Genomic DNA, 25,247 nt, shown 5'->3' with positions numbered 1-25,247 from the left:
TAGTCCCGCTCCCCGGGGTGGAATAGTCGCCAGATGTCAATCAGCTGTGATGAATGGAGTGTTGAATGGATGGCCCTACGCATGCCGCGAGTGGTAGAGGAGGTGCCTGTCGAAGTGTCTACCTCAGGGTGTAGTGGAGTATTGAGGTCTCCCCCCACGATCAGCTGCCCCTTAGTGAATTTCTGTAAGATGTTTAGATGTTTTTTAATGAAGGCGTCTTGCTGAGTGTTCGGGGCGTACAGGTTTGCAATGGTCACCTCTATGTCTCCAATTCGGCCCTTAATATATAGATATCTGCCCAGGGGGTCAGGTTTGACAGCTGTTAAAGACCATGGTATTTGGGCCGAGATCAGGATGGAGACCCCCCTTGATTTGGCTTCCGGGTTGGTGGAGTGATATACTGTTGGGTAGTATCTGTTTTTCAAGATTGGGAATGTGTTTTGGCGAAAGTGAGTTTCCTGCAGCAGTACTATATCTGCCCTGAGGCGTCTCATATCATTAAGCAGCATCCTCCTTTTTTCAGGTACATTGAGACCTTTTGCGTTTAAAGAGACTATCTTGATCTTGTCCATGCTCGGGGGGGGGGGGGGTAGGGTGTGTCAGATGGGAGTAAGGTTAGAGGTGTGAGTAGGTGAAGGAGATAAGAGGAAGGGGGGAGGTGGAGGGGGAGAGTGGTAGAGGGGAGGATAAAAACAAAAAAGAAGGAGTAATAGAAAAGTCAAAAAGGGGTGTTCCTAGAGAAGTACCAGTCTCTGTAGGCGACCGGACTTCTGAATGTAAACTGATTGTCTATCTAGGGAGTGTTTCCCTCCTGTTGTTTGTAATTCTAAATTTTAGCAAAAAGTAATTGCTAGCGCGCTCTCCAGTTCCCTGGGTGTATGAGCGTTTTCCTAGGTGGGGATGTGTTCAGCAAGGGTCACCAAGGAGCTCCCGGTCCCTTCCCAACCACTTCAGCCATATTTATGGATCTGTGTGTGGGTTACAGCTTGATAGGTAATAGGGGGTATGAACTAATTATATGGAGTGTATGGACCTATGAAAAAGTCTTAATTAGCATAATACTTTGTGCAACAGCATTCTAAATTATAACAGAGCATAACTGTTTCTTCAACCTAACGTATTAGACAAGGCTGACTATGCAAACAAATATTAACAGTATATTGCACCCATCTTCTGTTTCCCTCCCCGGATTCCCCGAAGGTTCTCCCTCTCTTATTCCCCGTCCCGTCCCCCCCTCCCCCCCCGGGCCCCCCCGCGGTCCACAGTCCCGAGAGCAAAGGTGTATGCATCTCTCCACCTCTATCTCCCCCGTCCCGAATGGCATCATGAGCCCTCTCCTCCCCCTCCCCTTAGTGGTTTCCCGGAGTTTCAGTTTTCTTCCCCCTTGTGTCACTTCTGTTTCTACTTTACCGGTCTCTGATCTCCCCAAGTATGCTCTTCCTATGTCTATAGATAGACAGGGTTCCATTTTGCTGCATCTGGTTTGTAGTCTTCCCATCCTGGTTACTCACGTGTCCCTTATCGGCGTGTCGTTATGGTGTCTGAGGTCTCTGGTTATGCCTTGGAGTCATGAGTCTAGTTCTGGTTCCGAGGAGTGGGGTAGTGCGTCCAGTGTGTATAGTAGCAGAGTACACGTAGGGATCTCGATCCTTCCGGAGAGATTTAGGGAGATTCTGGTTCCGGGAGGGGTGACTTCTTCCCTCGTTCTCTCTTGGGGTCAGTAAGTGTCTTTCCGGCATCTTGATAACCCACACCAATGGGTATAGGTGTTAGAGGATTTCCCTTAGTGGCCCCCTGTATTGATCTGTGGGCTCCTGATGTTCCTCCGTGTGTGCTGAGGTCCTCGGGGGGGAGTGGGATTATGCTGGGCAGGTCTCAGTGCAAGTGGAGTGTCTCCTGCTTGGTGACTAATCGGGGGTCCCGGATGCGGCAACAGAGGAAAGAGGAGTGAACCGCGGGCAACCGGATTTCGGGGCCGTCCCCGGGGAATGTCCCTGCCCGCCCCGTGTCCACAGTTCCGGACCCCAGGCTCCAGGGCAGGGGGGGGGGGGTGGGAGGGGCACCTCGACAATCATATGTCCCGGGGCTGTATGACGGGGGGATTGCTGGTCTGTTTGAGGTAATGGGTGACAATAAAACAAAATGAAAGTGCTGTCTGCCTTAGCTGAAAGTGCAAAGTCAAAATGATCTTCAGGACTCACGTGCTCCGTCTCTAGTTATATTACGGGATCGGCCTCGGTTCCTCTGCTGGCGTGCGGTATGTGGCATTCTGCCGGCGGATGGCCCTGAGCGGCCCGTCGGTTTCGGTAATCTCTGTAGCCAGTTTGGTAACTGGAATGGTTCTGATTCCAAGAAGTGGAATAGTTCCGGGAGATCCGCTGGTGTTCTCAAAGTGAAGGAGGTTTGCGCGGATCGGAAGATTACTGCTAGTGGATATCCCCAACGGTAAGTATATCCCCGTCTTTTCGCAGCCTCCAGTATCGGTTTCAACATTGCCCTGCGCTGTAGCGTAGCCCTTGAAAGGTCTGGGAGGGTCTGGATCCTTGCGCCGTCGAAGTCAATTTCTTCTTTACCCCAGGCCTTCCTCAGTATGTCTTCTTTTTGTAAGTATCTGTGGAGTCGGCAGAGGACATCGCGCGGTCTGGCTGGATCTGTTGATTTAGGGCCCAGGGTGCGGTGCACTCGGTCTAATTCCAGCGTGGGTGGTTGGGCTCCCAAGACATCTCGGAATATTGCCGTTACCGTTGCCACAAGGTCCTCGGCGCCCGTTGCCTCAGGGATTCCCCGCAACCTCAGGTTGTTGCGTCGACTGCGGTCCTCCATTTCTTCGAGGTGGAGCTGCATCTCCTGGTTGGTCAAGTCCTGTGCTGCCTGCGATCGTTCCACTGCTTGTAGTCGGGTCTTTAATGTTGTCACCGCTGTTTCACCACAGGAGACCCATTCTGTAATGGAGCCCAGCTCTGTCCGTATTTCTTGTAGGTCTCTGCTGTGTGCCTCCTCTATTCGCACTATAAGGGCTTCTATATCCGCTCGTGTGGGGAGGGCCTCAATGTCCGCTCTCGTGGGGAGAGCTCTCAGCATGGTTCGTAGGTCGGCGTCTAGGCTGCCTTGGCTTTGGGTTTGCTCTGCCATTGTTGGTCGGAAGACTGCCAGCGTTCCCGTGAACGGGTCTTGAGTCGGTGACTGAGCCGGTGAGTTCCCTTGCATTGAGGTGTGTAACTCACGTGCTCCGGCTACAATGGCGCCTGGAGATTGTCGTGGGGAGTCTCCGAAGTATTGCTGTATGCTGGGCTGAGAGGTCCGGTGGCGGGTTCCCCCAGTCGTCGATCTTGTTCTGTATCGGCTAGAGGTGTTCATGCCTTGCCCACCGCGATCTTGGCACCGTTTGCAGCCTCTGTAAATCGGGTCGGGCCGGGAGCTCTACAATAGTACGTCTCTACTCGGCCATTGCTAAGCCACGCCCCCCGAAATAAGGACTTTTTCCTTACTGGGTCCGTGAGAATGTTTGATCTTAGAGAACGTGATGGTGGAAACTCTTGGAACTCTAGTTTGTAGCCTAGGGCTACTACAGAGAGGACCCACTTGTCTTGGATTTCCTGTTGCCAAGTTTCTGAAAACCACCGCAGTCTTCCCCCCACTCGACCGAGCGGGGGCGCCCCTTCACAAGGAAGCCTTGGGATTCTGTTTTGTGGACTTCTGATTCCATGGCTTTTTGTAACCCTGTGTCTGGTTATGAGGCTTACCCTTTGCCCCTGACGGTGGAGGTTGTCGAGACTGCCTGGAGGCTGTTGCCCCAGACATCTGAGAAGTTTTAAAAGAGGGCCATCTATTCTTTTTCTTAACCGACAGAAGGGTACTGTTACCCCCAAAATCTTTTGGATATACTTATCCAAATCTTCCCCAAACAACCTTTCTCCATGAAATGGAAACCCAGCCAAGAGCTTCTTGCATGGTAACTCGGATAACCAGTTCTTTAGCCACAGAATCCTGCGCATATGTATCAACACGAATGCAAGGCGAGATGCCTGATGGATAGAATCCTTGATAGCGTCCACTGCAAAGTATAGGGCCCTAGGTAGCTCAGCTAAATCTTGGGCCTCTTCAGTTTGAAGAGGAACATTTTTTAATAACCTGCTTGAATTCATCCCGAAGGGATTGACAGATGCCTATTGCTGCCACTGCAGGTTGTACTACCGCACCAGCTACAGCAAATGAGGCCTTAAGTAGAGATTCCAACTTCTTATCAGCTGGATCCCTAAATATTTGTACATTGTCCACTGGACAAGTTAAACTCCTGTTCACAGAGGAGATAGCTGCATCTACCGCTGGCAAATCCCATCTCTTTTGAGAACTTTTTCTCCATAGGGTAAAGAATTGAAAATCTTTTAGGAGGAGAAAACTGCTTATCTGGGTGATCCCAATCAGCATAAATCAGTTGCTCCAGTAATGGGTGCATAGGGAAAGCATGGGAACCCTGTGGGAGTTTTAGCGAACCCAAGGAGGAGAAGGAAACATCCTCCACCTCTGCAGGAGGCAACTTATATCCAGAAGGCACCAAGTCCATAAGGGATTGGATTATCAATTTCTGAGTTTGCGAAGTTGAGAAAGGTTCTTCAGACGCTGAATCCTCAGAAGAGGAGTCACCTGAACCTCCTTCTCTCAAAGATACTCCAATATCATCTGCCACTTGTTGCTCCAATACTGGAAGGTCAAGGGCAGGAGAAGGGGATCTGCTGCGTTTTCTCACCTCCTGGGAGGAAGACGCTAACAACTCGGCTATTTTCCCTTCCAAACCAGCCAGAGCCAAAGCCAAATGGTCCTTAACGACGTATGCAGAGGCTGGGACGTTGGAGGTAGCCACCATGCCTGTGAGACAAGATGGCTCAGATTCGCCAGATGCTCCAGGTCTTTCAGGGGAGGATGGAACTGGAGGCATGCGACTAGGAGCCTCAGACTCTGACCGCAGCGACTTTGCACTCCCCCTGACGAATTACCCCTCCTGGGGAAGACATAGTCCTAAGCACAAAAAAGCAGAGGTACTAAACAAAGTGCATCTACTGCCGAGCTTTAGTCTAGCAATTACATAACATGCTGCTATAAATGCTCAGTCGCAATGCTGAGTAAAACATGTCCCTTGAAAATGCCTGTATCCACACACCGGTACAGCTTACATGCCACGTGTGTGTGTGTGTGTGTGTGTGTGTGTGTGAGTGAGTGTGTGTGTGTGTGTGTGTGTGTGTGTATGTGTGTGTGGTGTGTGTTGGTGGGCGCATCTCAGCAGGGGGGAACCTGAACCTCGGAAACGATGGATGGTCCCCCCAAACCCCTTTGATGGCTGACAAGAGCTGGAGATAGCAGTGCTGCCGTAGGAGCCTTTGCTGACACTGAGCACAACAGGGGAAGCCTGGAATGTTGGAAGCCAGGTATGTTGCTTTAACACCCTCTAGTAGCAAACACAGGTAAGGCATCGCATACTCATGTTAGAAAGACCAAGTGAATTATATATATATATATATATATATATATATATATATATATATCTATCTATACACATAGATATATATCTATACACATAGATATATATATATATATATATATATATATATATATATAGATATATAGATATATATCTATATATATATATATATATATATATATATATATATATATATATATATATATATATATATATATATATATATATATATATATATATATATATATATATTACATACACATATATATACATTCCTTGTAATCTTTCTGCCTTACCTGATCCCTCCGCAGGACTGCTCGAAATGATCACAGACAGATCTAGCCTTCACCCATCAAGGCAGGCCGTGTCATGCCAGACCTTCAAGGACCGGGTTCCCTTTCACGGGTCCACTCCCTTGGACCTGTACAGGAAACTGCCGGAGAACTCCTTGGTTGTATAAACATGACCAAGGTTCCGGGTCTCAAGGTCCAGCTCTCAAAAGAGAATTACAGGCAAAAACATTGTTTCTTCTTCCACGAGGCCCGGGTACCATCCATTTTGGCTATCAAGCACTTTAGATGGATCCGTTTGCACAGCTCTTTGATCCCGTCAGGGACTGCTTAGCAGAGGTCTCTTAGCATTTCATCAACCGTGACCAACACCTTAGACACTGGCGAAAAAACGGAGGTACTCCCGGTATGGTACTTCCTGTTTCCTTTTCGGTTATACCAGTGTCCTTTCACCTAAAGGTGGCCTATAACCCACATAATTATTACTATGGTGCTCTGTGCCCCGTGACGTACGACAAAGAAACAATCTATGAATGGAAGACAGGTAGATAAATGAAAGGTCTCCTCTATGAAATGACACTGTGAAAATAATGTCTTTTTTGTACTTCAGCAGTGAAACTTGAACATTGTTACACGTTACTACATACAGTTTATAAATCACTATGATTCATTCTTTAGATAATCCGTACTAAACATTTTGCCCAATCTCTGTTTTATAACACGTTCCTTTAATTTTCTTAACTGCGGAGTGCTTACTTATATAAAAGTTATCTTTTTAAATGGCAAGCTATGAAAAGCATACTTTAAAGTATTTTTTACAGTGAATTCATCATGGCAAACCGGAACTTCAGTAGTACCTATAAGTTCTGCTGGTTTATTAGCTCGCCTGTTAATATATGTCTCAAAGGATTCTTTCATCACATTGACAAATAATTCATTCTTCTTGAAGCAGACATCAATTATATGGTCCACTTTGTCTTTGAAATCCAGTAATTCCTGAACCATATCTTTGTCTTTTTCTGGATTCACTACTATTGAACTCCCAAAGCTCTGTAAAAGGATGAAAAAGATGAACAGACAGATTGGAGGAAAATTCAGTGCAGCTTATATCACATATATACGGAACACAAATAAAAAAGTACTGTAGAGCCAATCATCTTAAAGTATACACAACTGACACAAATAAGCTTATAACCTAGTTATTGTCACGTACAACCTTCATTACAATTTGAAACATTCATTCCACAGCTTTCACTTTAACACTCTGTCTCTAGCAATTGTGAAGTTCATTGTGTTCCTGGGGTTTCAAAGCACTGAGGGGGAACACTGAGGAAGCAACCGAAATTGGCTACGAGGTTGCCCCGTAGACGGCATCCAACCTGACATGTATCGATTGAAAAATTGGAAGGAAACTTGTCAGCCAAGCAGCGCCTGCATCCAGTCAGATGTAGCTGCTGTTGCAGTATTCTGAGATGTGTCTGCTCTGGCTGTCAGAATACAATGGCCACACCAGGAGATTTCTCCATCTGTGCTCTATCTGTTAAATTTTTTGTTCAACCTGCAGGCGCCCCAGTTTAAGTTTGGGGCAGCCAAGATCTAGAGCAGCTGGGCATGGCATCCAAACAGCTTCTAGTCCTCATTTTCACAGCTTAAAGCGGGACTTTACTCATGACAACTTGATAAAAAATAATGTTCTTTAGGAAGGAACATACATTCCACATTAATAATTATGCTATCAAAATTAGTGTGTGCTGTAAATCGCCTCCAGCATTGCTCCGGTTTATTCTTGCTAAAGGCTGTAATTTTGCTGAAGCCCAGAGACCCTGAACAACAGTAAAATTATAAAGCGAAAATAAATCCATCGATTTAATGGTTTCAAAAAAGTTACATTTCTGGAATGCTGGTGTCCTGTCAAAAGAGCCAACTCATCAAATTCTCCAATTACGTCACTTCCGGTGACTCTTCAACAGCAGTAATTGCAGATTTCAATGACTTGGCTGATTTCATAGAACACCGGCAGCATATACACTACGGTACAAGATATAATGAGTGGACATTGTTAGTCCGCCCGCTAGTAACCAACAACATGGCCGCCTCCAAGGCAGCAACAACCTTTTTTACTCCTTAGCCTGTGTTCTGTAAAAACAGCCAAGTCATCGAAATCTGCAATTACTACTGCCGGAGAGTCACTGGAAGTGACGTTATTAGAGATTTTGACGAGTTGGCTCTTTTGAAAGCACGCCAGGATAGCTAACTTTCACATTTACTTGTGCTTTCAACCAAACTATCAAATGGTTGGTATCATAACTGATCACATGTGCAGCACCATGGCAGTTGCAGATTACTTGGCTATAAAAAGATGGGTTTCATTCCGCTTTAAGGCTGTCAGCAGATCGGCCTCTACAAACTCAGCAGTGCCGAGAGCAACTGAGTATGTGCAGAGCAGGGTGGATTTTAAACAGTATAGAGACTTATTTTTAAGGTTTTACATAGCTATAACTGCAAAAGGGGCCAATACGATGTGATCTAGCAGGATCTTTTGACTAAAGTTCCACTTTAACTGAATAAACTGAAGCTAGAAGCTGACCAGTTACTATGCACAGCTGCTCCAGATTTCATCTAATGCAGTTTTAATAACCTCCCCTTTGCTGTTTTCTCTGGTCACCTATAAAAAAAAAAAAACTATAGAAAAGGTTGAAAGGGTATCTAAACCCAGTTTAAAATGTAATATATTGTTTTATATAATTTTATATTGAAATATAGTTAACCACGCCTCAGATGTGTTCCCTGCATTAGGTTTCTTTTTCAAATCTTTTTTCCACATTTATTTTCACCTGGGGATTCTCTAACACACTTATTATTCTAGAGTGACAATGCTCACCTACTGCACTGCATCTATAGAGGAGCAGCGTTGTCAACCTAGAACAAGCGTGTTAGGATTACAGAAAAATGTTTCTTTTTTATCCATAAAATATAGGAGTATGCTCCTTAGCCCAAAGATATAGCTAGGAACAGTACTAACTGATAACAGTGGAGCACAAGCAGAGAACACAGGAAGGTAAAAGCTCAAAAGACCAAAAGATTTCTGGCTGAATCAACAGGTATTTCTTTGAACAGATATAACAAGACACTCAACGCAAAACGGAGAAGTTAATGGTTAGAGTTTACATGCACTATGAGAACTGAACTACTACTAAAATACTAGGGCTGCAATGTTGGCCTCCTTCTAAAAATGCTAGTTGCTTAGCTATCCCTGACCTCAGTATCCAGCAAAGTGAGAACATCTGATCTGCTCCCTAGTGACTTAGGTAAGCTAGAGGACCAGAAAACCAGCCAGGCAAGTTGTATTTTCAGAAGAAGAGGTAAATAATGACAGGTGCTTATAACACTCAGTCTAGTTTTTTGTTCTTGTAAAGTTGTACAGATTGAAAAAATAATTACTCCATACTTTAATATACTCCCCCCAGTGTTGCAGCAGGATTGCCTGACCACCTTTGACCCGACTGTAAAGCTGATACATAAGTTTCAGGTCTGGAACTCTGTTCTCATCCAGCATGTTCTTCAAACCTGTGTGGGTATAAAACAACACAGAACCATTAAAACACAATTCAATTTCCCTTCGCACTTTATTAGTCAAGCAAAGAATTTAGAACTAGTGAATCAGGCATGCAGAAGTGAAGATAAATCTCCCAATAGGACACAAACGACAAAAAAAAAAGAAAGAAAAACTAACAGCGGATATCCAAAATGTTAAAAAAAAAAGTTTAGCCTGTAGTTCTACTTTAAATTTGTACTTATTTTACCATAGAATGATTGCATGGAAGTAATAAACATTTCTATGAAACAGACAAAAATTCCCTGACTGACTGGGGGTTGTAGGTCTAGACCAGGAATCTTCAAACTATGGCTCTCCAGCTGTTGCAGAACTACACATTCCATGAGGCATTGTAAAACTTCACATTGACATTCACAGACATGACTAGGAATGATGGGAATTGTAGTTCCTAAACAACTGGAGGGCCGTAGTATGAGGACCCCTGCTCTAGACCATTTGTTCAAGAAAGTTTAGGTTCCAGCACCAAAAAACAAGGCAATATTAGTGCAACTATTCAGTATTACCATGTACTGCTGAAACAGCTTACTAGATCCCAAAAAAACTGGGATGATGATGCAAACATTTTACTAGCTTACCTTTTTGCAAGATGGCGGCTAAGTGCTCTCCCAGCAACTGTTTCTCTACACAAGCTATCAGAGGTTTGCTGAATGAGAAAGCAGAAGGTACTACTCAGTTCCTAGAATATATGGTAAAATCATCCCTAGCAACTCTAGCAAACTCTGAATAGTATACACTTGCATTATGTATAACTATTCAATACATGCAAATAATAAAGTATGTTTCTTTCAAAAATACAAAATAATGGCTACTCAAGTGTCTGCAACTGATATCAAATATGAAACACTGGCTAAAAGTCTGCAATTGCTAGGTCATTCTGCTAAGCATTCCCTACTGCCAAAAAGGTCTAAATATATGCAATAAGCAGTTGGCAAGAGTAGCACCGAGGCTTGGCAGTTTAAATGTTGTGACATTAGGAACACAGCTCACTGTAAGCTTGTATTACTTACCCTGGCTGCCCAGTAACACTGACGTTGGATGCTCTTCTGCATCCAGCATGAGTTGGCCATTGATAGATTTTTTTTTTTTTTTTTTTTTTTTCATTCAGCCAGCGGGCTAAACGAAAAAAAAAAAAAGAACTAATTATCTGCTCCATTCACAAAATCAAGGTGGACAGAGAAACCCTCCCCGCTGAGGCATTGTATTCGGACAATAGGTACTCTTTGCTGTCAGAATACATTGATCAGCGGCTGCAGCCGTTGATCAACGAAAAATCTGCTACAAGCCCTTTTAACAGAAGTCAATCTAACGAGCAGGTGCAACCACATATGGATCAAAATTTTTATCCGTGTATGGCCAGCTTTAGTGTGAACCTACCCTAAAATGTTTTGAAAATTCTAATTTTTCTGCAAAAAAAAAAAAAAGAAAAAAAAAGCTTCTGACTTTTAAGGTGGGGGAAAAAACATCAGCAAAATAAAATTCGGATGCTCCAAGAATTTTTTTTTTATACTACTGAAAGGGTCTTCTATAACACTGTAAATATATCTAAGCAATGAAGCAGCAGAGTTTAGCTACTAAAAATTGAGTCAGTACATGACTATTTGTACTTCTCATGCTACTTATGACCACTTACTGTGTCCCATGATCCAAGTATGTGATTACACGGTCTGACTCTTCTTCCAAGCGCCTGTTCACATGATGGAGATACTCAGGAACCTATAAAAACACAATATTAAAGGGAATTAAAAGGAAAAGATAGTTCATCATTTATTTACTGTACAGGGAGTTTTATATTCATTTTAATGCAAATTAAAGATGGTACAAATTGCCGTAGTATCTAAATTAGATGGCCCAGCTAAAACAATATGCAGGCTTACTTTAAGGGAAGCACGGTGTGTTGTCATCTGTCTACAGAATGGACAAGGTTTCCCATATCTTGTAGTAATATACAGTCATTATCTGCACCCCACTCTCTCCCTTTTTACAAAGCACAGGCTTAGAATGACCACACGTGCAGGCGTCTCCCCCTTCCCGAAAATGAACGCCATGGAGACATCTGCCTATCACAAATGACTGCAATTATGATGCAGCTCTGGCAAAAAAAGAATCAGGACACAAACATAATCATAAGAAAGATTAGCAAGGTTGTTCAGAGTTTTTGGAAAATCTCAGGAGATAAAAGAGTTCTTCAAACATGGGAATAGCTCACCATCTCCTCTCTTGTGCACCTTTAAAAGTCTAATCCTTGCCCCCAAGGGTATTGCACAGAGCAGTCTCTTACCTCCTCTTTGGTGGTCTCCTGCCGCCGCTGTCTGCTTCTTTTTGTTCTTCCATGTGCTCCCCTAGTAAGCCGCTTGCTATGGGGGCACCCATGTGGGCGCACTCCCAATCTAGGCTATGTGCTTGCATAGGCACACAGCGCCAGTAAGCCATGACCCCTGCTCACAGAAATTTGACTGACAGCAGCAGGGGCCAATTGCTCCCACATCTCCCTGAGTCTCCTGTGAGACTAGGAACCAGAGGAGGACTGCTGCAGCTACGACAAGGCTGGAGCTATGAGACAAGCCAACTACATCACTAACCTAGTCTCAAAATACCAACCTAATCGTTGTCTTCGTTCTTCTGAAGACCTCCTGCTCTCTAGCTCCCTCATCACCTCCTCCCATGCTCACCTCCAGGACTTTTACAGAGCCTCTCCAATCCTATTGAACTCCTTACCCCACTCTGTCCGATTATCTCCTACTCTATTATAGCTTTTAGATGATCCCTGAAAACACTTCTCTTCAGAGAAGCCTATCCTACCCCCACCTAACAACTGTATTTTCATTTTCTGATCATCCTCCACAGTTATTACCTTTTGTTCCACTTGACCCTCCCTTCTAGATTGTAAGCTCTAATGAGCAGAGCCCTCTGATTCCTCCTGTATTGATTTGTAATGTAACTGTACTGTCTGCCCCCATGTTGTAAAGCTCTGCGCAAACTGTTAGCGCTAAATACTGTATAATAATAATAGTAATGATAGCTAAGTGTTTAAGGATGGGGGGGGGGGGGGGGGAGAGAATAATGGGATATTTTTTACCTTAATGCAGTAAGGTAAAAAAAGTTGCGACTTTAGTACCACGTTTAAATTTGACTGCACTCACCTCACTTTCTTGCATTAGTCTCTGCCCTTCGGCTGCGTATAGGCAATTTGTTTCTTCCAGGAATCTTGCTTCAAATGAATCTTTGTACATCTAATTGAACCAAAGAAAAACTGCGTACATGAAAACTTTTTTATATTTTTAAAGGAAGAACACAAAATATTAAGAAATTATGATAGTCAACAACAATAGCCCTAAAAAAGTAACGTAACTTGCCATGGTTAAAGCATACTTTAAAAAAAAAAAAAAAAGTCTTTGTACTCACCTTAAAATCCTTCTTTTGGTATCCACTGAGAAACAAAGAATGTACTTTACCTTTGGGTCATACAGCCCCCTACAGGAGGCCACTTGCAAACAAAAAACTGTAGTTTGGTTAACCCCTCATACTATCAGCATGCCTCAGTTTTGTAGCATGAGAAAAGGCCTTCTCATTATCGTAAAAGTGATTGGGCAGCTGTAGAGCTGTCTGGATCACGTTTACTGAAAATCTGATCACCAGCTGAAATAATGATAGCAAGCTCATTGATGCAACTGCTGCCATGTGCTTATGTTACCCACAAAATGGTCTTCTTTAATTTAGGAATAATAACAGTAGACTGCAACTCCTTGAGAGCAAGCTCATCAGTTAGAGACTGGAGCGATTCAGAATCAGACTCTGTGGCTGAAGGCTTAAAAACCACCAGGAGCATGTGTAAATCAGAGAAACTGCAGAGGATGGCATGAAAGCACATCTGTGGCCTTTGCAAAGCTGGCAAACAACTAGGTGATTTGTGTCATAAAGTCTTGCATCTTACATAGTAAACCTATGCAAAGTAAAAACATCAGCCGAACGTATAGACACCCCATGGAGCTAAAAAGGACCCCATGACAGAGTATACTATAGGAACAGGAGGGCCACATGACTCCAGTCTGCAGACATCAGCACAATCAGTAGGTACGCTGCAAGCAGACTCAGAGTGAAAGTGAGAGGTAGGACAACTACTACCTCCTCATGTCTAGACTCAGACATGAGGTGGTAAAACAACAATAGAAACAGGGTACGAAGCAAGGCCTCAGTACTCACAAAACCAAAAGCTCCACATAACACTGCTATTAAAGGGACAAGCTTGAGTAGAAATGTGAAGAAGAGTCTTGATGGAAAAAGAAAAGCTATGAAAGAGTAAGAAAAAAATGGTGCTAACAAAAATAGATTAGACCTCCATACAGCAGAGTTAAAAAGAGAAGACATTCAACCCTTCTAAGACACTAGTAAAAAAAACATTCAACCCTTCTAAGACACTAGTAAAAAAAAACATGAGGTATGCTGGTATTAAGAGGAGTTATGCTGGGCTGACCTACATGTATTTTGCCAATGTCCAACACTCCTGTAAAGCCTCGCACACACGATTAGATTGTTGGCAGACAAAGCGCCTTACTTTTGTCCGAAGGGTGTGTGCCGTGAACTTGTCTTGCATACAAACGGTACACAATTGTCAGCCAACAAACACGAACATAGTGACATACTACGTGGAATTTCAGCTCTTGAGCGTCACCCTTTGGGCAGCTTCTACCGTCGTGTTTGGTGAGCATTGATTCCGAGCATGCGTGTTTATACTTTGGACTTTTGTGTGACGGACTTGTGTACAAACGATACGAAAATCTGACAACAGACTGTTGTCCGCTGAAAATTTACTAGCTTGCCATCCAACATTTGTTGGCGGAAAGTTGGCCAACGATTGTCTGATGTACCAACGGTCAGATTTTAGGCCAACAGTCTGTCATCACACAATTCCCTGACAAAAATCTGATTGTGTGTACGAGGCTTAAGTGGCAGTATAAGCTGCAGGTGAAATAATTCTTATATATACCTTAATGGGCAAGAAAGAAATGTCTTTGTTATTACAGCAGTACTAAACCCCCAATGTAAAACTGCTCTTACATTAAAGTTCCATCCACATTTTTTATGTTCCCCCTTAACATTTTGAAGCCCTTTTTTACTTGTGAGTGCAGCAGAAGAGCAGCTGGCACTGTGAACTGCTGCTGCATGCATGGTAGGAGGCCGCTGGTGCCCTTTTGCTAGCACATGCACATTGGGTAACCACTGTCTTCCCATGACATGGTGCATGCATACATGCAACAGCCAGGCACAGCGCCAGATTTCACAAAGACAGCTGTCCTACTGCACATGTGCTGGCGAGACAGCTACATTAATTCATTTATTTGTTGTAGTTTATAATCTATTCGGGTTTATTATTACTTTATTGCTACACTATTTTCCCATAAAATGTATTCATATTTGTGTCAAGGAAAATCTTTTAGGTAAGAAAGTAGTCTTGTAAGAATAGGTGAACATGTGAGCAGGTCTGACTATTAAAAAGTGTTTGTAAAAGCTAATTTTTTTTTTTAATTAAAATAACAAACATGTTATACTTATCTGGTCTGTGCAATGGTATTGTACAGAGCAGCCTCAAACCTCCTCTTCTTGGCCCCCTGACATTCCTGGCACTGCCTCTTCTCTGAGTGCCCCGATAGCAAGCCACTTGCTATCGGGGCACTCATGTGGGCTTGCTCCTGAGCTGGGATGTGTGCGTCTATTGGCAGACACAGCACAGCTCGGCACCAGCTCTCTGAGCACAGGATTTGACTGACAGCAACAAGCAGCAATTACTCTCTATGCCTCAGCAAAACTTGTGAGAGCGGGGAGATGGGGGGGGGGGCAGAGGAAGGAGGGTGCACAGCAAACGCAAAAACATATTTTACCTTAATGCAGAGAATACAGGTAAGGTTAAAAAAAACATGAAGGAAACATTTTTTAGCTTTAAAACCTCTTTAAGCTCTAAACAGCCTACTAAACTGCATTATCTGAAGTGGAAAGAAACCACTATAAGTCTTTACACACAAACTTCAGCTTGAGAAGACTTGTCTATCTATGGGCAACTCCAATAGGCTTTTGAGGTAGACTTTTAACAGATGTATACACTATGGCTCTTTATTAGCAGAATTGTTAAAGTGGCATAAAAAAGGCTGTTCACTCACTTGTAAGTCAGATAGCATTGTAAGTAAACTTCGCAACAAGCTTCGGTCCACAGCTTCCCCAGAACGTTCTCTCTCAATGAGGAGGAGGATGCCTTCAATTGTCTTTGTCTGAACTAGTTTGTCACTTATAACATGACAGCGAAAAAGCTCCAAACCCATATCCCTGAACAAATACCAAAAAAGGAATATATTTGTATGTACATTCATCAGTATTCCAAATATACAGCATAACTAAAATCAGCTGTTCAATCCATGAGATATAATTGCATATCAAAATTCTAACATATGATGGCCCAAAAGCTGCCTCACGATGCCGAGTGTTTAGGCACCTTGAACGGAAGAAGCCAAATAGAAAACACTTAACCCAAAATTGGAACTTTCAATGATAATATGTTGATGGGGCCCTGGGTAGGAAGCACACTGCATGATATATGTTTTAATCCTAGGAAGCTACTCTCATTATAAATGCTCAATGGAGTTGAAGAAACCATTTTCTTTACAAAAAGTTACAAATCGTTCAGGATATCTATTCTCAATAATCATATATGTCTACTTCTTCAGATCAACCTGCCATTCCTATTTTACACGTAAGCTCCATATGCTCTACCCCACCCACGGTCTGACAGGGCTTTGATTTGAAATTTTCCCAAGCCACAAAAGAATCTTTGTGGTCACAGAAGATGCAATGATATTGATACTTTTGGACAGGACTTTTTTTCTCAGAAAATTGGTGCAGGAACTCAACCATGCCCGCCACACTCACAGACCTGCCAAATGGCATCAAATAGTAGCTATTCCCTCTGCATACAACCCCCTCCCTCCACTGCCCTCATCTTCTCCCCCCTCCTGTCATATGTCTTACCTTTGTTGTACTATTAAACTGAAACACCTATCTGGCTGTAGTACCTCCCAGCATACTATACTATACTACAGTCACTTGCAAGGGAGATTATGCAGTAGGAGCATCAACAACTGGTCACCAGGGAAAAAAATGGAGACCACAGAGGGTGCCACCTACCACGCACCCACTCCTACCCATGACTGAACCCTGGGCACCTGTTCTGTATCTCCCTTGTCCCTGTCCAGCACTCAGTGGGATCTGACCTGTGGGAGCTACTGGGAGATAAGCTATCACTTGTAAACGCAGAAGCTGGACTTCAGTGTTACCAAGAGATAGTGGTGAGCAGGGAGCAGAAGACCTGAGCCAGAGGTGGTGGAACTGAGTTCTCCCTAGTTCCTGCTGAAAAAAAGCCCTGCTTTTGGACCTCTAGCTTCTAAAAAAGCAGGGCGAGTTTCTGTGAAACACAGAGAAAAGAGCAAACTATTAAAAGTTAAGAAGAATCATTAATCATGTCTAAGATAAACTAGCAAACAATCGGATTTCTAGACAAGTCTGTGACATACGAGGTGTGTCTAAAATGTTTGGTGAACGCTATCAGAGCAGAAACCAAACAGAAGATACAAAACAAATTACCTTTATTGGTCTTTAAAATAAATTGCCATTCTTCACAACACACTTTTGGCAACGTAAAAATAAATTCTGGAAACTGTCAGCAAAAGCCTCTTTAGGAATCGATCGCAGAACCACTGTCAAAGATTCTTGGATTGCCACCATAACCGCAAAACATGCCCCTTTTATGTTTCCCCTGTTTCATGGGGAAACAGAAAAAAGTCTGCAGGCGCCAGATCAGGGGAGTGAATGTCATTCCATCAATTGCCACTTGGATTCCGGATTGAACTGGTAGCACCAGGTCTCATCCCCTATAGAGATGGTTTGCAGAAAGGATGGATCCTAGTCACAAATGCCAATGATATCTCCACAAGTTTCCATCCATTTTGCTTTATGTTCGTCTGTCATCTTGTGCGGCACAAACCGGGAACAGATCTTCCACTTACCCAAATCTTCACAGACGATGGTGCCATTATTAATGCCCAATTCGCTCCACCATCAATCGTAGAGTCAGTCGCTGATCTCGTGCTAGCATTTGTTGCACTTGCTTGATCATGTCTGGGTTTCTGCTAGTCGACGGCCGACCCGAACATGGCTCATTTCCTTCACGTCGTGAAAACGCTTCAACCAGTCCTAAACACATTTTCTGCTCACGACTTCCATCCTCTACACTTCCACCAACATTTCATGCATTTCTACCACCAGTTTTACCGATTTGTAGCAGAACTTGATTTTCACTCGTTGCTCCATTGCACTGTGACCCTACCTCTCATACTGACTACGTTCGCAGCCCGGCGGGTCTCTGGATAGCTATGTGCATGCGCACGCACTTGGCCCATGTTGCCGTTGAGATATCAGACCACTCACCAAACTTTTTAGACACAACTCATACATTATAAATTTTGGGGTTTTTTTTTACTGTTTTCTTGTTTTGTATAAGACATTTTATTATGCATTTGTGAGATTTCTCACATTTTACCCACTCAAAGATATAAAAAAAACAAACTAAGTTTTATATGGTTGTGCGAATATATGTTCTAATCTGGTACTATTAAAATCCCAATTTGTGGTTATGGGTTTTCAATATGTTATACTGGGGATTTAAGTACCAAAGAGTTTAGGTACCTTTTATTTTTTAGATTAAAGACTAAATGCATCTGGTAATTTTGCTTCCGTTTACACACTTACCATATAGAGGGAAGCACGGAATTTTGAAGAACATAAGTTCGATCCAAGAATAGGAAAATGCCCCGGATCATGATCTAAAGAAACATTTATTAATTTTACATAGAATAACCAAAAGAAATAGTAATAGGAATGAATCCATGCAACGTAATTTACAATTTAGATGTAAATGATCAACAGATATAATCCCCACCAAAGCAAACAATGTGATCGTAAATCCTACTTTTTTTTTCCAATTAAATCAACATGATATACTTACCTGCTCTGTGCAATGGTTTTGCAAAGAGTGATCCCCTACTTAGTCTTCTGGAGTCCCCTGCTTGCGCTACTCCATCCTACATGTACCCCCCCCCCTCAGCAAGCCGGCTGCAGTGGGGCACCCGTGCAGGTGTGTTCTCAAGCCAGACAGTGTGCGTCCTTAGCAAGGATGAGCTCAGGCGTGTTCGCAACTAGCACGTGCAGAGCCCGCCAGGAAGTCAGCACTGCACAGTTCTAATCGCAGGCAGTGAGACATTCCTCGATCTCTGCAGCAGCGCATCGGGAAAATGTCTCACTGCTTGTGATTAGCGCTGTGCAGTGCCGACTACCTGGCGGGCTCTGCACGTGCTAGTTGCGAACACGCCTGAGCTCATCCTTAGTCTTAGACTCTCCCACAGCCCAGCTTGGCCACCCCCCCCCCCCCACTTTCCAGGATTTGGCTAACAGTGTATCCTGCAGGAAGAGAGGAGAGTGGGGCTACCAGCGGGGACAGAGATAAATCGAGATAGGACTCAGGTTAATATTTAGGCCTGGGTTGGGGGGGAATTGGGGGATAAATAGGCAGTGGAAGTTTTTATTATCCTAATGCGGAGAATGCATTAAAGTGGTTCTAAAGTTAAAACTTTGTTAACCTTAATGCATTACTTGCATTAAGGTAAAATTTTTTAGCACTTGCTCTCCCACCCCAAAACACTAACCTGAAACCTTTCTTCAAGTGGTTAGAAGAGTGGGTGATGTGTGACATAAGCTTCAAAATGTTGTGCATAAAATGCCAGGACAGTTCAACCCCCCCCCCCCCAAATGACCCAATTTTGGAAAGTAGACACCCCAAGCTATTTGCTGAGAGGCATGTCAAGTCCATGGAATATTTTATATTTTGTCACAAGTTTCTGGAAAATTGTTTATTTTTACAGAAAGTTGTCACTAACTGATATATTGCTCAAACATGCCATGGGTATATGTGAAATTACACCCCAAAATACATTCTGGTGCTTCTCCTGAGTACGGGGATACCACATGTGTGAGACTTTTTGGGAGCCTAGCCGCGTACAGGACCCCGAAAACCAAGCACCGCCTTCAGGATTTCTAAAGGTGTCAATTTTTGATTTCACTCTTCACTGACTATCACAGTTTCGGAGGCCATGGAATGCCCAGATGGCACAAACCCCCCTCCCAAATGACCCCATTTTGGAAAGTAGACACCCCAAGCTATTTGCTGAGAGGTATGGTGAGTATTTTGCAGACCTCGCTTTTTGTCACAAAGTTTTGAAAATTGAAAAAAAAATACATTTTTCTTTTTCTTTCTTCATTTTTTAAAAACAAATGAGAGCTGCAAAATGCTCACCATGCCTCTCAGCAAATAGCTTGGGGTGTCTACTTTCCAAAATGGGGTCATTTGGGGGGGGGGGGGGTTGTGCTATCTTGGCATTTTATGGCATTCGAAACTGTGATAGGTAGTGAGGAGTGAAATCAAAAATTTACGCCCTTAGAAATCCTGAAGGCGGTGCTTGGTTTTCGGGGCCCCGTATACAGCTAGGCTCCCAAAAAGGTCTCACACATGTGGTATCCCCATACTCAGAAAAAGCAGCAGAATGTATTTTGGGGTGTAATTCCACATATGCCCATGGCATGTTTGAGCAATATATCATTTAGTGACAACTTTGTGCAAAAAAAAAAAAAAGTTTGTAATTTTCCCACAACTTGTGGCAAAATATCCCAAAAAGTCTCACACATGTGGTATCCCCGTAGTCAGGAGAAGCAACAGAATGTATTTTGGGGTGTAATTCCACATATGCCCATGGCCTGAGTGAGCAATATATCATTTAGTGACAACTTTTTGTAATTTTTTTTTCAATCACTTGGGACAAAAAATTAAATATTCAACAGGTTCAACATGCCTCTCAGCAATTTCCTTGGGGTGTCTACTTTCCAAAATGGGGTCATTTGGGGGGGAGGGGGGGTTTGTACTGCCCTGCCATTTTAGCACCTCAAGAAATGAGATAGGCAGTCATAAACTAAAAGCTGTGTAAATTCCAGAAGATGTACCCTAGTTTATAGACGCTATAACTTTTGCGCAAACCAATATATACACTTATTGACATTTTTTTTTTTTTTTTATCAAAGACATGTGGCTGAATACATTTTGGCCTAAATGCATGACTAAAATTGAGTTTATTGGATTTTTCTTATAACAAAAAGTAGAAAATATCCTTTTTCCGTTTATATTGCAAAAAAAAAAAAAAAAAAAAAATCGCAGAGGCAATCAAATACCATAAAAAGAAAGCTTTATTTGGGGGGAAAAAGGACACAAATTTTGTTTGGGTACAACATTGCATGACCGCGCAATTACCAGATAAAGCAGTGCAGTGCCAAATTGGAAAAAGTCCTCTGGTCTTTAGGCAGCCAAATGGTCCGGGGCTGAGGTGGTTAACAAACTATCAGAATAATGGGTTTATTTAGTTTACGTTTTACAACAGTAACCAAAAAAAAAAAAAGAGAACATATGTTTTAAATGCTACAATATATTTCAGTAATCGGTTTTACAGTGTTTTCTATAAATGTCAATCTGTATATAATTTTAAATATGCAAATATTTATATGTATTAGGAGAAAATACATAACCCCAAACTTACCATTTGTCTACAATGATCTTCCCAGCACATGTTAACCTTTTTTAAAAATAAAAAGCTATCAAGAGATTCTGTGCAAAATTAAATGGATTAAGGAAATTTACTGTTAAATACATTGCAAATATAGATGAGATATTAGCAGTGGAGTAAAACAAAAAGTAAAATCAGCATATCATACCTGTAATTACTGTTGCAATTTAAAACTGGAACCATAAAAAAAAAAAAAAAATCAAAATGTTTTTATATGACTCTACTGTATTCCCTGTAACAGCAGCAATCACAACAGGGTGGGAGGGTGAGCAACATGAACCATTCAGAGCTGTAGTACTTTATGTACTGCTGTCAGTGCAAAATTGTTAACATGCTTATGAAAGAAGAAAGGGGTTAGAGTCAATTTTGTTGTGGCTTCTTTACAGTGGCAAAAATTATCATTTGATCCTTGGCAGATTTTATAAGTTTGCCTACTTACAAAGAAATGAAGGGTCTATAATTGTTATCATAGGTGAAAGAGACAGAATATCAACCAAAAATCCAGAAAAAAAACCACATGATACAAAAGTTATAAATTAAATTGCAGTTCAGTTAGTAAAATATGTATTAAATCCCCTACCAACCAACAATAATTTTGGCTCCAGTACACAGATTAGTCCTGTCAATTTAAGAAGGTGCTCCTAACGACAACTCGTTATGTGTATAGAAGACACCTGTCTACAGAATCTCTTCCATTCAGGCCGGGTTCACAATAGTGCAACAAATGCTCCGACATTGGGAGCTCATGTCGCATGACGTGTGAAAAATCAATGTTTCCCTATGGGAGCCGTCTTAACTGGTCCGACACATGTCGGTCCGACTTTGAAAATGCTCCCTGCACTACTTTGGTCCGACTTTGATCCTACTTCATCCCACTGAATATCACTGAAGTCGGATAAAAGTCGGATCGCCATCTTGCATGATCCAACTTTGGCATGCGACTTGTGCTCTGATGATCTTGAGGGGGAACTCCACGCCAAATTTTTAATAAAAAACCGACATGGGTTCCCCCTCTAAGAGCATACCAGGCCCTACGGTCTGGTATGGATTTTAAGGGGAACCCTTACGCGGAAAAAATGGCATGGGGTCCCCCCAAAATCCATACCAGACCCTTATCACACTACACAGGTTTTTAAAGTAATTTATTAGGCAGCTCCGGGGGTCTCTTCCGACTTCCGGGGTCTCCTCCGCCTTCTTCTCCGCACTCTCCATTTCTCCTCCCGCTTTCTGGTCGTCTTCTGCCGGCCTTCTCCGCTATCTTCTGCTCTTTTGCCCGCTCTTTTGCTATCGGTTGCACGATCTTCTCCATCATCTTCTTCCCTCTTCTCTTCTTCCGATGTTGACAAAACGCTCTCTCCCGCTGTAATGCCGTGAGCGCGGTGCGCAACGACTTATATTAGCATGGGGCGTGGTCACCGGGTGATGTCACTCGGTGATCCCGCCCCTTATGACGTCACCGTCCCATCATGCCCTGGGTGGTGACATCATAAGGGGCGGGATCACAGGTGACATCACCGGTGATCACGCCCCATGCCAATATAAGTCGTTGCACACAGCATTACAGCGGGAGAGAGAGTCGTGTCAACATCGGAAGAAGAGCAGAGGGAAGAAGATGACGGAGAAGACCAGGCAACCACTAGCAAAAGAGCGGGCAAAAGGGCAGAAGATAGCAGAGGAGGCCCGGCAGAAGACAGAGGACCGGAGAGAGAGCGGAGAAGTCGGAAGAGACCCCCGGAGCTGCCTAATAAATTACTTTAAAAACCTGTGTAATGTCTTTTGTTTTTGACACTTTTCTTTTTTTCAGGTGAATGGGTAGGGGTACGATGTACCCCATACTCATTCACATAGGGTGGGGGGCCGGGATCTGGGAGCCCCCTTATTAAATGGGCTCCCAGATTCCGATAAGTCCCCCCGCCCACAGACCCCAACAACCAACGGCCAGGGTTGTTGGGAAGGGGCCCTTGTCCTCATCAACATGGGGACAAGGTGCTTTGGGGTGGGGGGCGCAGGGCGCCCCCCTGCCCCAAAGCACCCACCCCCCCCATGTTGAGGGCATGTGGCCTGGTACGGTTTGGGGGGGGGGGTGCTCGCTCGTCCCCACCCCCTTTCCTGACCGTCCGGGCTGCATGCTGGGATAAGGGTCTGGTATGAATTTTGGGGGGGACCCCCCACACCGTTTTTCAGCGTAGGGGGTTCCCCTTAAAATCCATACCAGACAGAAGGGCCTGGTATGCTTTTAGAGGGGGAACCCATGCCGTTTTTTTATTTAAAATTTTGCGTGGAGTTCCCCCCTCAAGATTCATACCAAACACAGTGTGAACCCAGCCTGAAACCTCATCATTATGGGCAAGACCAAAGAGCTGTCAAAAGGACGTCAGGGAAAAGATTGTAGGTCTGCACAAGGCTGGAATGTGCTACAAGACCATCAGCAAGAAGCTTGATGGGAAGGAGACCACTTTTGGAGCGATTATTTGCAAATGGAAGAAATACAAAACCTTCAATCACCCTCGGTCTGGAGCTCCATGCGAGATTTTGCCTCATGGGGTAAGAAAGATCATAAGAAGAGTGAGGGATCAGCCCAGAACACATAAAAGGAGCTTGTGAACGATCTCAAGACAGTTGGGACCACAGTCACCAAACAAACCATTGGTAAACACAATACGCCGTCATGTATTGAAATCCTGCAGTGCCCGCAAGGTACACTCCTGAAGAAGGCACATGTACAGACCCATCTGAAGTTCGCCAATTGACATCCAAATGATTCAGAAAAGAATTGGGAGAAAGTGCTGTGGTCAGATAACACCAAAATTGAGGTCTTTGGCATTAACGTGACTCGCCATGTTTCGAGGAAGAAAAATGCTGACTATGACCCTAAGAACACCATTCCTACAGTCAAGCACAGGTGGAAACATGGAGGTGGAAACATGATGTTTTAGGGCCGTTTCTCTGCTAAACATACAGGCTGACTTTGCCGCATTGAGGGGCCAATGGACGGGACCATGTATTGTAAAATCTTGAATAAGAACCTTCTTCCCTCAGCCAGAACACTGCATGGGTCGTGGATGGGTCTTCCAGCATAACAATAACCCAAAACATACCGCCAAGGTAACACAGGAGTGGCTCAAGAAGAAGCACATTAAGATCATGAAGTGGCCTAACCAGTTTCTAGACTTTAATGTTATAGAAAATGTATGGAGGGAGCTGAAACTTTAAGTTGCTCACATAATTTGTAATAAAAACATCTTTGCCGTTCTGAAGCTTCCCTCCAACAACTTTGCATATTATTTTATATATACTGTGACTTTGTACTTGCCAAATATGCTGCAGAAATCTCCCTCCACTGAATCTGGCTTCAACCATTCTAACTGTGGGCAGCTGAAGCTGCTGTGTGTTCACTTCCTGGATTTACACAGACACACCTCCAGCTCTGCAGCTCTCATTGGCCCTCTTATGACTCATCACCCCCTCCCTTCCTGGCAACCTCTCAGGAGAGTGAGAGAGAGAGCTGTGCATGATGTCATAAGCCTAGGCTTTTTACCAGACAAGAAACAGGAAGTGGGTTGTGTAAGTTATTTACTGGCAGAAAAAAAATGTTTTACTATCCAAAGTTAAAACAACAAGGGCAGAAGATTTAATAGATGGAGAGATGAAAAAAATGACTGAAGGTCCGTTTTAAGGATTTGGAGAAGATCTGTAAAGAAGAGTGGACTAAAATCCTTCCTGAGATGTGTGCAAACCTGGAATCCAACCACAAGAAACATCTTACCTCTGTGCTTGCCAACAAGGGTTTCTCCACCAAGTCATGGTTTTGCTTGGGGATCAAACACTTATTTTTTTCACTGAACTGCAACTCAATTTATAGCATTTGTATGATGTGTTTTTTTTTTTCTGGATTTTTGGTCGATATTCTGTTTCTATCATTTAAAATACACCTATGATAAAAATTATAGACCCTTCATTTCTTTGTAAGTGGGCAAACTTACAACATCTGCAGGGGATCAAATAAATATTTTCCCCACTGCATGGTTCCCCATCTAAGCAGTACTGTTTAACTACACTAAAGATCAAACAACATGTCGATGCTGTCTGGCAATTGTATCTGCATCACCAGACCAATTTGAATAAATATATAAACCAGGCAAAACAGTTTCCACGAACGA

At 43.3% G+C, this 25,247-nt stretch overlaps 1 protein-coding gene across 3 annotated transcripts in view; it reads right to left on the bottom strand.

Moving 5' to 3' along the window:
* CUL4A (cullin 4A) overlaps window positions 1-25,247 on the bottom strand; it is a 151,243-nt gene that overhangs the window by 86,196 nt on the left and 39,800 nt on the right. For all 3 annotated transcript variants that reach the window (XM_073614541.1, XM_073614540.1, XM_073614539.1), the window contains exons 5-12: window positions 21,061-21,130; window positions 18,173-18,246; window positions 15,535-15,697; window positions 12,523-12,612; window positions 11,013-11,095; window positions 9,958-10,025; window positions 9,215-9,333; window positions 6,624-6,816 (exon numbers count right to left, since the gene is read on the bottom strand). In XM_073614541.1, the coding sequence (XP_073470642.1) occupies window positions 6,624-6,816; window positions 9,215-9,333; window positions 9,958-10,025; window positions 11,013-11,095; window positions 12,523-12,612; window positions 15,535-15,697; window positions 18,173-18,246; window positions 21,061-21,130 (860 nt within the window). The remainder of the gene's footprint in view (window positions 1-6,623; window positions 6,817-9,214; window positions 9,334-9,957; window positions 10,026-11,012; window positions 11,096-12,522; window positions 12,613-15,534; window positions 15,698-18,172; window positions 18,247-21,060; window positions 21,131-25,247) is intronic.

Source organism: Aquarana catesbeiana, linkage group LG02, assembly GCF_042186555.1.
Source record: "Aquarana catesbeiana isolate 2022-GZ linkage group LG02, ASM4218655v1, whole genome shotgun sequence".
In the NCBI taxonomy this organism is placed as follows: Eukaryota; Metazoa; Chordata; class Amphibia; order Anura; family Ranidae; genus Aquarana; species Aquarana catesbeiana.
This window is presented reverse-complemented; position numbering and strand designations above follow the sequence as displayed.